Source organism: Ceratotherium simum, chromosome 21 (genome assembly GCF_057802395.1).
Source record: "Ceratotherium simum simum isolate JZ-2026a chromosome 21, ASM5780239v1, whole genome shotgun sequence".
Taxonomy (NCBI): Eukaryota; Metazoa; Chordata; class Mammalia; order Perissodactyla; family Rhinocerotidae; genus Ceratotherium; species Ceratotherium simum.
The window spans coordinates 1,291,653-1,303,687 of NC_141920.1; the positions used below are offsets into that span (position 1 = coordinate 1,291,653).

A 12,035-nucleotide genomic window follows, 5' to 3' on the forward strand; every position below is an offset into this window, starting at 1 on the left:
TCAGGGGCAGGTGGGTCGTCCACCACCCTCCTGTGCCCAGCCTGTCAACCAATCTCGACTGGAATTTAGAAAGATTAACAGGCGTTTTAGAATTACATAATGATGTCCAAAAACAACTATTTGATTTGTGATCATCTTTAAAATAAATCACAAAAAGACTAGGAAAAAAAATAGTGATTTTGTTTTTTAGTAAGTAAAAAAAAAAGCAACATGAATATCTTTACCACAGTAATGTTAAAAATATATATAAATTGAATTTGTACAGTTTGATTAATTTTAAATATCTTTTGCTATTGAGACAAACTTTGTGCCTTGCATATCATTCTCCCTGAATTACTGTTTTGTGACTTAAATTTTTTGCTTCCCTTTGGTATTCTGAATTTATTGAGTGTGGGGGTGGGGGATCATTACTGAAGTGTTAGCGTTCCTGATGTCATATACCACAACGTAGAATGTTTGGAATAATCCTTTTGTAGGAAATCATTACTTGTAAGAGCCCCACTGTGCCCTGAGCTCCCCGTGTGTCTTCCACGGGGTCTGCTTTCTGCTGCCGTTTTCTGGTCGCCTCAGCACTTTATTTAAGCGCCATGTCCTCTGTTGACAAAGACTTGAGCATCAGGTAGCTCTTGATTAGTTGATGCTCATTGAATTTTTTCCTAAACCTAAAAGAACGTTTGTTTTAGCCATTTCAGTCAGCATCATTTTTCCCATTAATCGTAATTTTGACACCAGCCACTAGTGAATGTACCTAATGGCGTGTGCTGTATTGATCATTATAATTGAGTTGTAGAATTGATCCCTAATCGGACTTTTAATATTAGTGTATTTACCTTGATTTATGTATTGCAACTCATAAGTTAAAGACAGGATGTGCTTCCTGATGTGTAGCAAGAGGCAAATAAGAGAAGATAGCTGAGATTTTGTTTAAAAAGCTGCCTCGTCCTGCAGGTTAGCAGTGCTACACGCTTGCATGATGGCCCTCCCCACCTCCTCTGTCACACGACTGCTTCAGCATCGTATGTCATCTTTAAGTCTGGGACATAAATTCCGGCACTTGGGATGAATGTACTCATGAGTTGAGCCTTGGGTCTGTGGTTTGTGACCCGGGGGTCAGCTGCTCCTGTCAGGTAGCCCGTGTCGGGCTGGCGGGCACGTCGACGCATTCATGGTCTTTTGCAATAAGCTCTTCAAACATTTGGCTTTATTTTGCCTCAGAATCTCTTCCTTCTGACTATTAAAACATTCCCCATTGCCACTTAATAAAGTTTACGTGGGAAGGACAAAAGCTGAACTTAGATTCTAAAATTTGCACAAATGTTTGTCTTTCAGGTCTTGAGTCACCACGTCCAAACATCATCCTTGGGTTAGTAATCTGTCAAAAAATAAAACGTCCTTCAAACGCTGGAGAATTAGACAAGATAGAGGAGAAGCGGACCCGACTGCAGACCCAGGAAGAAATGGATGTTTCGGCCTATCCCAGGGTGGCTGCAGCCCCACCATCTGAGAAGAAGCCCCCCAAGTTTCCGCTCCCTTCTGGGGACACAGCTGTCGGCACCACCCCCCCGGGCTCGCCTCCGCCTCCGCCTCCGCCCCCCCTTCCAGAACCACCGGTCGCACCAACTTCATCCTCAATGTTAAAAATACTGTCATCCCTCAAACCAGGAGCCACGAACACTGTCATGGCATCAACCGCCCCAGCGACAGTTACAGTGGCCGCTTCCTCTGTCACTTCCTCTGCTCCAAAAACAGCGTCGCCCCTAGAACATATCCTACAGACTCTCTTTGGGAAGAAGAAATCATTTGACCCCCCCACCAAAGAGCCTATGGAGTCTGCCTCAGCCTCCCCCCAAGACTCCAGAGCCAAGGCCGATGGGGGTCTGCCAGCAGCGCCTTTGCTAGACCCAATTGTCCAGCAGTTTGGTCAGTTCTCAAAAGAGAGAGCTCTAGAAGAAGAGGAAGATGACAGACCGTATGACCCTGAAGAAGAGTATGGACCGGAGCGAGCCTTCGACACTCAGGCCAGCCAGCGAGGGAGACGCCATGATGGGGAAAGGGCCTCTGACGCAGCCGAGCGGGAGGAGGTGGCCTATGACCCGGAGGACGAGACGATTTTAGAAGAAGCCAAAGTGACAATTGATGACCTGCCCAATAGGATGTGTGCAGACGCTAAAGGGAGCTCTGCGGAGAGGCCTGCCGAACATGCTTCTGACATCTCTACTCCCTCCTTGGTTGAGCAACAAAAAATGATAGAAGAACTCAATAAACAGATTGAGGAGCAGAAGAGACAAGTTGAGGAGCAAGAAGAAGCTCTTCGACAGCAAAGGGCCGCCGTCGGGGTCTCCATGGCTCACTTCTCAGTTTCGGATGCACTGATGTCACCGCCGCCCAAGTCCTCGCTGCCCAAGGCTGAGCTGTTTCCTCAGGAGCAGCAGGCTGCAAGCAAGTCAGCTGTGCTCCCCACCACCGCTCAGGGGGCGGGCCCGAGCTCTGACCTGCGACAGAGTCGGGACCCCCGGCAGGCCCGGCGATTAGCTGCCGAGAGCAGCGAGAGTGAGCCGGGCTCAAAGACCCCAGCCAGCAGTGTGCACAGCACCCCACCAGTGAGAGACGCGCCCGGAGGGGCCGCTGCTGCTCAGGGGCCTGTGCCGGCCCAGGAAGAAAAGGATTCAGCCCCTCCGCCATGGTCTCCAGATGAAGAGGCTCCCCTGCCGGCCAAGCAGGACGGCCCCAAGCGTGAGCCCTCAGACAGTCCAGGCCAGCAGCCCTCAGAGAGTGCTCACCCCATGGCAGGCGGGGATGGGCCATCCAGACCTGCCCGGAAGGTGCTGTTGCCCACCCCTCCAAGCACCTCCTTCCAGCCCAATCTCCCTTTGCAGAATGAGGGGCAGAATTTTAATTCTCCTGGAGGAAGAGATCCTTTCTCAAGTCCAGTGTTTGCATCTCAGCAAAAATCCCTCGGCTCGTCCCAGTATGAGGATCCAAGAAATGCTCAGTTTGCTGAAAAAAGTGACCATCTGGCAGCTGACACTGAAGGAGACAGAGAGCCACAGTCCAGGCCTGGCGAGGGGGCCGCCACATTCCCCCTACCTGGACAGAAAGGAGGGGTCCCTCCACCCCAGTTTCAGGGCCAGCGTGAGCCTGCATCACGCACTTTTGGCATGTCAGGGCTTCATGGCCCCAATTTCCCAGGACCAAGGGGGCCAGTCCCTCCATTTGCAGAAGAGAATATCATTTCTAACAACGATGGGCCACGAGGGCCTCCGCCGGGCAGATTCGGGGCCCAGAAGGGGCCCATTCCTTCCCTATTCTCAGGGCCACATGGGCCTCCTCCCTACGGGGACAGCAGGGGGCCCTCCCCCTCTCATCTTGGTGGGCCCAGAGGAGCAGCACCACCCCAATTCGAAGAACGCACGGATCCCCATGGGGAAAAAAGGGAATTCCAGGACACCCCCTACAATGAGATGGCTGGCCCTCCTGCTCAGTTTGAAGGACCAGAGCAAGCCCAGTTCATGGGCAACAGAGGCCCAGCACCCTTCCAGTTTGGAGGCCAAAGAAGGCCTCTGTTGTCGCAGTTTAAAGGACCCCGAGGAGGACCTCCTCCCTCTCAGTTTGGAGGTCAGAGAGGACCACCCCCTGGCCATTTTGTGGGCCCAAGGGGGCCGCATCCCAGTCAGTTTGAAGGACCCAGAGGCCAGGCACCGAATTTCATGCCGGGGCCTAGGGGGCTTCAGCCTCAGCAGTTTGAGGAGCAGAGAGTCAGTTCACCGCCGAGGTTTGCAAACCAAAGGGCACCAGCACCCCTTCAGTTTGGTGGACCGAGGGGTTCTGTGCCTTTTCCTGAAAAGAATGAGCCGGCGCCTTCCCGCTTCCATTTCCAGGGCCAGTCGGCACAAGTGATGAAGCCCGCTCCGCGGCCCCTGCTGGAGCTCCCGAGCCACCCGCCGCAGCACAGGAAGGACAGGTGGGATGAGGCCGGCCCGCCCTCCTCCCTGCCCTCGGGCGCCCCCGGGCAGGGGCCCGAGGCCGAGGCACAGTGGGCCTCGGCCGACTTCCGAGAGGGCAAAGGCCTGGAATATAGAAACCAGACTTTTGAAGGGAGGCCGAGGGAGCGGTTTGAAGCCGGGCCCAAAGACAAAGCGCTGGACGAGCCTGAAGCTCCGCTGCCGGAGAATCGGCAGGGCCGGGCCTTCGAGGACCGGCGACGGGAGCGCGAGCACGGGAAGCCCTGGGAGCGGGAGCGCGGCCGGAACTGGAGCCGGGAGCGCGACTGGGAGAGGGGCCGCGAGTGGGACAGACACCGAGACAAGGACTGCGGCCGCGAGCGGAGCGCCAACAGGGACCGGGAGCGGGAGCGGGACCGGAGCCGGGAGCGCAGCAGGAACCGGGACCGCGACCGCGACCGCAGACGGGACCGGGAGCGGTCTCGAAGCAGAGACCGGGAGCGCGACAAGGCCCGGGAGCGCGAGCGGGGCCGAGACCGCAAGGACCGCAGCAAAAGTAAGGAGAGCACCCGGGACCTGAAGGCCGAGGCCCCGCGGACCGACCCTGCTGCCCAGACCTAGGCCAGCCCGGCGCCCGCGGCGGAGGCCTAGAGCCCCGGTCCCTGGCTGTGTCGTGGCCGTGGGCAGCCGTGCTCGTTAACAACCAAGCTCATAACGTGTGTTGAACAAGTCGTTTTTGAGTAGCTATGAACTTAGATGCAGAATAGAATATTCTGGACTTCAAAAGTTGTAATTTTGTGTATAATGGTTTCTTACAAAATTTTGCATCTTTACAATTCTGATGCTTTTTAAAAAGAACTAAGAACTCATTTAATATTTCCATTTAAAATTACTGAAATGGGAAAGTGTCTACAAAAGCATATTGCTTTTTCAGATTATAAAGTTATCTTTTCCAATAACTTGACTATTGTAAGTTTTAAGGGAATTTCAGTGGACCTTAGAGCCATATTTTGACTGACATCTCATCTGTATTTCTGTGTTCCGAAAGCTGTTCATTCAGGTTTGACAGCTCTCCGGAGGGTGGTGGGTGTGCCATGTGCCATGGCTGTGGGAGAACTGTGTCATCTCGTCCCTGGAATGTTGAGAAACACAAAAGTTACAAATGCTTTTTTCTTTTCTCATGAAGAAATTTGAATTAGAAATTTCGACCAGGAAACAAAACACATTTCTTAGTTGTGTTCAGTTTTTATATATCCTCTTATACATTTCTTTTCCGAAAAACATGATTAAAAGCAACATCTGAGTAGAAATTGTTGCATTTTAAATAACAATTTATTGAAAAAAGTTTAAATTTTACCAGCCTAAAGAAAGAAAATAAACTAAGTATACTTTAAAAGGGGGGGGGGTTTCTTTGATTTGAATATCAGGGACGTGTGTTTGTGGAACTTTACCATCTGAGCAGTTCTTTCTGTGTGTCCCAGGAAAAGGTCACTCGCTCCAGACTGTTAGATTTGTCAGGTGATACATTTTAAACTTTGTCATTGAAAATGGAACAATATTTGTATAAAATGAGATAAAAAATAGTGATATTAGTTCAAGAACTACAAGCTAGAAAGCTTTTCACTGTGAAATACAGTGCCCTGCTCCTTGTCATGTATTTTTCAAGTACTTCTGAAGTGTGAAATAGAGAAAACCTTGCTAATTTATTTGACTGTACAAATACACTTTGATAATTTTTTTATATTTTCATAAACTTACTTTTACAAATGTAAACTTAGAGGATTTCATTTGTTCTTTGGGGTCTATTATTCCATTCTACATCACTACAGATTTTCCGCTTCCTAGCACAAATGTTTAAGTTATGAAGATGAGAACTTAGCAGTTTGGGATGACTGATTTGTAAACCAAGTGTCAGTAGGTTAAATTACATTAAAGTGGCGTCAAGTCCCAACATCTAATATGATGTGAAGGTTTTTTTACATGTAAAACAAATTTTTCTAATTTAAATACGTAAATATAAAAATCAAGTATGTTTCTTTAGGTTTACTTGATAAAAATTTCTGTAAATTGTATTTTATATTGCAAAGTATATCACTGTACATTAAAACATGGAACTTCATAGGTTTTGTTACTTGAAGTAGAATAAACATCTACGGACGGTTGTCTGCCTTGTGTGTCCTCACTTCTCTCTTCCATGTTGGAAAGCTGGGGCTGGACATCGATGCCTTGGCTACCCACTTCTTGCCGGTGGACATGGCATGCACAGGGGGTGCCCTCTGACCTGCAGACCTCTCCCCGAGCTCGGGGATGAACCCCGTTCATGACGGGCTGGCGGCTGGGTGCACCTGCTTCAGGGGACAGTGTCAGTTGCTGACCTGTGCAGGTTCCTGCGTCCTTCCCTTCACTAGGCAGATGTTTCTTGTGCCTGCCCATTGCAGCCAACTCCTAGGGTTGGGTGACCCACACCTACATTTCCGGGGTCTGGGACTCTTAGAGCAGGAAGCCTGAGGCCACCAGGGGAAGAACCAGGAAGTGCATGGTTAGAGGATGCCAAATGACGGGTGCATGGGGGCAGGTGGGCACGTGGCGGGGGGCCTCAGCGGGAGAGCACCCCAAAGTCCCAGCCGCTAACTCGTTTAAAGGAGCATCTGGCTGCCCAGAGGCCCAGTTAGGGGGCACGTGGTGAGGCAGGGGTGGTGGACCCCAGGGTTGGTGGCATGGGTGCCAAGGGTGGAGCTGGTGGGCAGATGCGGTGCTTTAAGGTCAAGGGGAGCAGTTTCTCCCGGACCTACGCACGGCCACTGCCGAGAGGAGAAGACACGGGATGGGCCTTGCCCTTGGACTCCACCCAGTCGGTAGCTGGGCACCATTGACCTGCACCTGGGGACCCTCGTGCCAGAATTGAGCTGCTCAGCAAGCATGTGCATTCATGGCCCCGCTGTGAGCAGAGACATGCAGAAAACCTTCCTTGGGCAGGACGGGCTTGACCCCTGTTGGTGGAGAGTCAGTACCAACTGACTGGTTTCTCATCTGAGGGCACAGCAAATCAGGGGAGAGCCCCGAATGCAGGGGCAACGAAGGAGGGTCTACAAGGGGACCCCAGTGCGGGGCAGTCCCCGCCCCCTGCAGACCACTGTCGTCTCAGAAAGGCACCAGCTGAGCGTGATGACCCACAAAGGCCCACAGGCTGGCCACCTGTTTGTGGGTAACCCCAAGGGGCTGGCCCTGACCTTCTGGAAGCTGCTCTACACAGAGCACCTGCTAGCTGAGGGTCCGCCAAACAGTAAGCCCCGAACTCGGCAGGACAGACACTAAGGAGCGCTGGGCTTGGCGCTCGGCTCCGAGGCACGTGAGCCCTTCCCGCCTGCAGACCTGTCAGAGCAGTTTCCTTGAGACGTCGGCGAAGTGTGGCCCCGCTGACAACCCTCCCGCCTCCCTGTGCTCCGCGGATGTCTGGTCTCATTCGTATTTCTCCCAAAGCCGGTTCTTTACATGCTCCACAAAACCCTCCCACAGCACCAGGCAGCTCTGTCCTCATCCTATCCCCACCACCCCCGTTTTCCTCCAGGACCAACCCTGACGACTCCACCTGTGACCCCATTTAGCCAACGTTACCCACAATACAGGGAGCACCGTGCTGTGCCCAGCTCTCTACAGACCTGACTGGTGAGGAGACCGCCGTGAGGACACGGCCCAGGCCCCCAGCAGCCGGCTGGCCTCTCAGGGCACGAGAGCCGCGGCGCCTGGCGTGGGCTGCCACTCAGCTGTGACTCCCCGTCCCTGAGCTTTATGAGTCTCGGCTGTGCGTGGCGGAGGCAGCTCTACGGGAGAAGGAAAGCAGCCGTTTCACCAGAAAGTTCCAAGGCCTGGGACCTCCACTAGAGGGCAGCCCCAAAGGGGCCGGGTGCTCTCCCACCTCACCCCACACCAGCAAGTCCAGGGATGGGCCGACGACAGCGCCCCAGGGAGGGCACGGCACCGGGGACCGTGCTGTGGCCATGCCCTTGAAGGAGCCTGAGCAGGAGGGGAGAAGAGGCAGGTGCCCGAGTGTACAAGCCCAGAGAGCCCACTGGGCCTCCAAGGCAGGGACGGAGCTCGTAGCTGCTGGGGCTCGTGGCTGCGAATGGCGGAATCCACACTCACTGTGGGACGGATAGGAGAAGGAGGGGAACACCTAGACCACCCATACCTCACGCCCAGCAGGAACTGCTGCTAACATCCGTACATTTTCCCTTAATCTTTCTTTCCCTCTGTTTCTTTTACAAAATTGGGATTCTATACATACTTGTATCTTCTTTTTACTTGTTATAGCCCAGGAAATTCCCAAGGGCATCAAGTATTCATCAAAAGCATTATTTACATTTTCACATTGCTCAAAAGGTTTCTATCTTCTCCTTTTAGGAGAATATATGCTCCCTGTAGATTTGTGAGGTCCGAAGTGTTCACTGTGGACAGTCCAGGAAACGAAAGAACCATCCCGAGAAAATCAAGATCCCCCAGTGCCGCCATCCAGAAACAAGCATTTCTAATGGGATTTCTGGCTCCCTTTTTTCTGTGCTTGTGTTACTGATGTTCAGGGCTGTGTCACTAAGGAAATGCATTTAGTTATAAGAATAGGAAGGCCCAATGAACAGAGTTAAACAGAGTTTTGTGTCTGCGTGCTTCACACAAGTGTGGGGCAGGCATTCCCAGCAGGTGGAGTGGCTCGAGATGTCACTGAGGTTCCCCTGCTCTGCCATCCTCGACCTGTGGCTTTTGTCCTCATGGTTGCAAGAAGGCTGCCATCGTCACCTCACTGTTCTAGGAGGAAGCCAGCGGAAGAGACAGAGCCTGGCAGGGCATGCCTGCTGCATCTGTTCCCCGTTTTAAAACTTCTGGTTCTGTCTCGATGGCCGGGCTGCGTCACACGGCCAGCCTTAGCAGCAGGGGAGCAAATCAGGATCTGTTAATAAAAGAAGAAGAGGAACGAAGCCACAGCAGCTACCCCCAGAGTGCAGGTCACACGCTGCATGTCAGAAAACCAGCCACAACAAGTGCTGGGGCTCTCATCCGCTGCGGAGGGAGGGAGGAGGGCACCGTGCCTGGAGAGGGGTCCCTGACCAGTGACCCGCCAAGTTCAATGCCTCATGACTCAGCAATCCCCCTGCTAGACACTGACCCCAAAGCATGCATCATCAACAGGGGCAATATCACCCCTAAGGGGGCGAATATTGGTTCTGGGGGGCAGATCTTAGACACAGCAATGCCTCTTGGCCCTCCAAAGGGCCAGCACACGGACAGACGCACAGTGCGTCTGTGGTATTAAAGTCTCGTGGCAGAGGAGGGCAGTTAAGGAAAATAAGTCTAAAGAGGCTTCTCAGGGAGCAGGAATTTTAAAAAGATTGAGAAACTGCCCTAAACAGATGAAGACTTGCTCACACAAAAATCTGTAAGCAAATATTTATAGTGATTTATTCATAATTGCCCAAACCAGGAAACCACCCAAATGCCTTCAATCAGTGCATGGATGAACCACGGCCCCGCCATGCAGTGGCGTACAGCCCAGCCATGAGAAGGATGCAAGTGCTGTACCGACAACAGCACGCTGAGTCTCAGAGGCATTGCGTGAGGGAAAGGTGCCAGACCAAAGGCCACCAGCCGCAGGATCCTATCTCGTGACATGCTGGATAAGACAAAACTCAGAGGACAGAAAGCAGAAGGGGTGCCAGCTGGGGTGGGGGGAGGGCAGCCTCTAAGGGGCAGCACGCAGGAGTCACTGGGGCATGGAGGGCGGTGCTGGCTGCAGGGCTGCTGCATTTGTTAAAACTCACAGAGCAATGCCCCCAAAAGGTGACTGTGTCTGTAGGCGACACCCCAGTAATCCAGATGTGGAAGGAGGCTGGGTGTTGGTTTGGCAGCTACCAGCTGGCCCCCCACATGTGCATACACGCATGTGCAGCACACGGGAGCACACGCAGGCACACACACAAATCAGGAACGAGCAGAAACAAGCTAATCTCTGGAAGGTGGCCACGTCGGTCACACTCTCTTCTCCTGGAACACGGCAGGTCCTTTCACTCTGCAGTGACGGCTCTGCTTTATTTTTCAGAAAAGACCTTCACACGCATTTGTAATTGCATGAGTAATAAATGAACACTTTCCTTCTGTTTAAAAAAACAAAGAGAAGGGAGGGAGGGGAGAGAAACATTGCAGACGACCCAAGATCCTCTGGCCGGGATCTCAGGTTTTCCTCTGCCCTTTGTTTCGGTCTCTCTCCTCCACGTGGATAGCCCGATTTCTGGATGGCCCTGTTGTTACCTAATGCAAAGCAAAAGCCAATCACTGACCAAAACGTCAGGCTTGTGGCAAGGAAAGAGGTTTATTATCGAAAGGCAGCCAGACAAGGAGATGGGAGTTAGAACTCAGATCCACCTCCTCCAAGGGAAAAAGGTTTTTATCTGGGGTTTTAAGTAGGGGAGGGGGAGCATGTGGCCATGCTGGTTGGCATCTTGCCACCAGCCTGCATTTGGCCTTGTGAGGCTGAATCTCCTTTCTTCTTGACCATCTGGACCTTGGCTTACTGGGCAAAACAACTCAAACAGAAGTTCTGGTTAGTTTTAGCTGAGTGTGCACAGCTGCAGCTAGCAAAGCTGATCTCAATTTCTTTTCCTTTTTTTTTTTCTCTAACCCAGGGAAATTTTAATTCATTCATTCTCAGTTTCACTGTCTGTCCCCCACTGTGGCATCCTACTTTGTTGCTCTGCCTTTTCCCCAGGCCTGATCTGGAATTCCTCCTCCCTGCCCCATTCATTCCGACCGGATTTTCTTCAGCATTGGGTCTACCACTTGCTGCTTGTAATGTGCTGTAATTTTGCAGGTTTTGATCGAAGACTCAGTTCTGTCCATGCCTGTCACCTGCCCCTTATCACGGGGCTGTTGATCTCATGCTTCCAAGAGCTTGTACTCACTTTAATTGACTTGGAAGTTCAAAGAAGTTGCCTAAAACTTTTCTTTGGTTTGTCTTTCCATGTGTGTGTGTGTGTGTGTGTGTGTGTGTGTATGTATATATTATTAATCAGTTCTTTAATAGCTGAGGAACTCTTGGGCAAGCAGAGGGAAACTCATATTTTGTTCTGTGTCCCATTTCTCAGACCTGTAAATCTTTTAATATTTAAACGCTGCATATCAAACACTTAAACACCAAATTAAATATTTAACAAAGTTAATTTCCAAATATTTAGGTATCAATTACAAAAGTATTTAATCAAATTCTCCTTAGTAGCAAATTAAATCACATCTATAACAAAAGTTTATCAGATTTCACTTCGTACTTATACACCTTAAAGGGTGAACGAAACTCACAAATCACGGCTGTAACAAGATGTGCAGCAAATGGTTTCCAGGCTGCTGGTGCCGTGGCATGACTTGTTTCTCCATTGTCTCTCTCCTTGTTTGGGTCACTTGGGGTGCAGCTGAGAAGAAGGACCATCAGGAGATCAGATAGATGAGAGAAAGGAGAGACAGAAAGACGCAGCAGGAGGCAGAGAGGCATCAAGGACTTTGTTTACCAGCACCTGCCCTGGGCGTTTTTGTGGGAGCTGGCTGAACCGTCGCTGCTGGAAGGCTGCTGTCTTTGCCTCCGAGGCAGGAGGCTGAAGTCTGCAGGACGGGCAGAGGGTGGGTGGACGTGCAGACCCTGGAAACCATGGGGATGGACAAGCTCTCACGTATTTCTCTCTACTTCCAACCCTGATGAGATGGGTCCCGCCTGAGAAGTTGGCACACTTTGTCCGGAAGGGAGGCACACACCTGGCTCAGGAGCCAGAGAGGCTAGGCAGATCCAGGAAGGTGGAACTGTGCCGGCACCACATGTGTGACCCCGGCTCAACCCTCTGAGTGTAAACAGCGGTGTGTGGGCTGGCCTGGTGGCGCAAGCGATTAATTGCACGCGCTCCGCTGTGGTGGCCCAGGGTTCGCCGGTTCAGATCCCGGGCGCGTACCGATGCACGGCTTGTCAAGCCATGCTGTGGCGGCATCCTATATAAAGTAGAGGAAGATGGGCATGGATGTTAGCCCAGGGCCAGTCTTCCTCAGCAAAAAAAAAGAGGAGGATTG

General features: G+C 51.7%; 1 protein-coding gene across 8 annotated transcripts in view; it reads left to right on the forward strand.

Moving 5' to 3' along the window:
* Positions 1-6,103, forward strand: part of DIDO1 (death inducer-obliterator 1) — a 58,280-nt gene extending 52,177 nt beyond the window's left edge. For all 8 annotated transcript variants that reach the window (XM_087444999.1, XM_087445003.1, XM_087444998.1 and 5 more), the window contains one exon: positions 1,330-6,103. In XM_087444999.1, coding sequence (XP_087301125.1) covers positions 1,330-4,562 — 3,233 coding nt within the window. In that variant the 3' untranslated portion in view covers positions 4,563-6,103. The remainder of the gene's footprint in view (positions 1-1,329) is intronic.
* Positions 6,104-12,035: the final 5,932 nt, after the last annotated feature.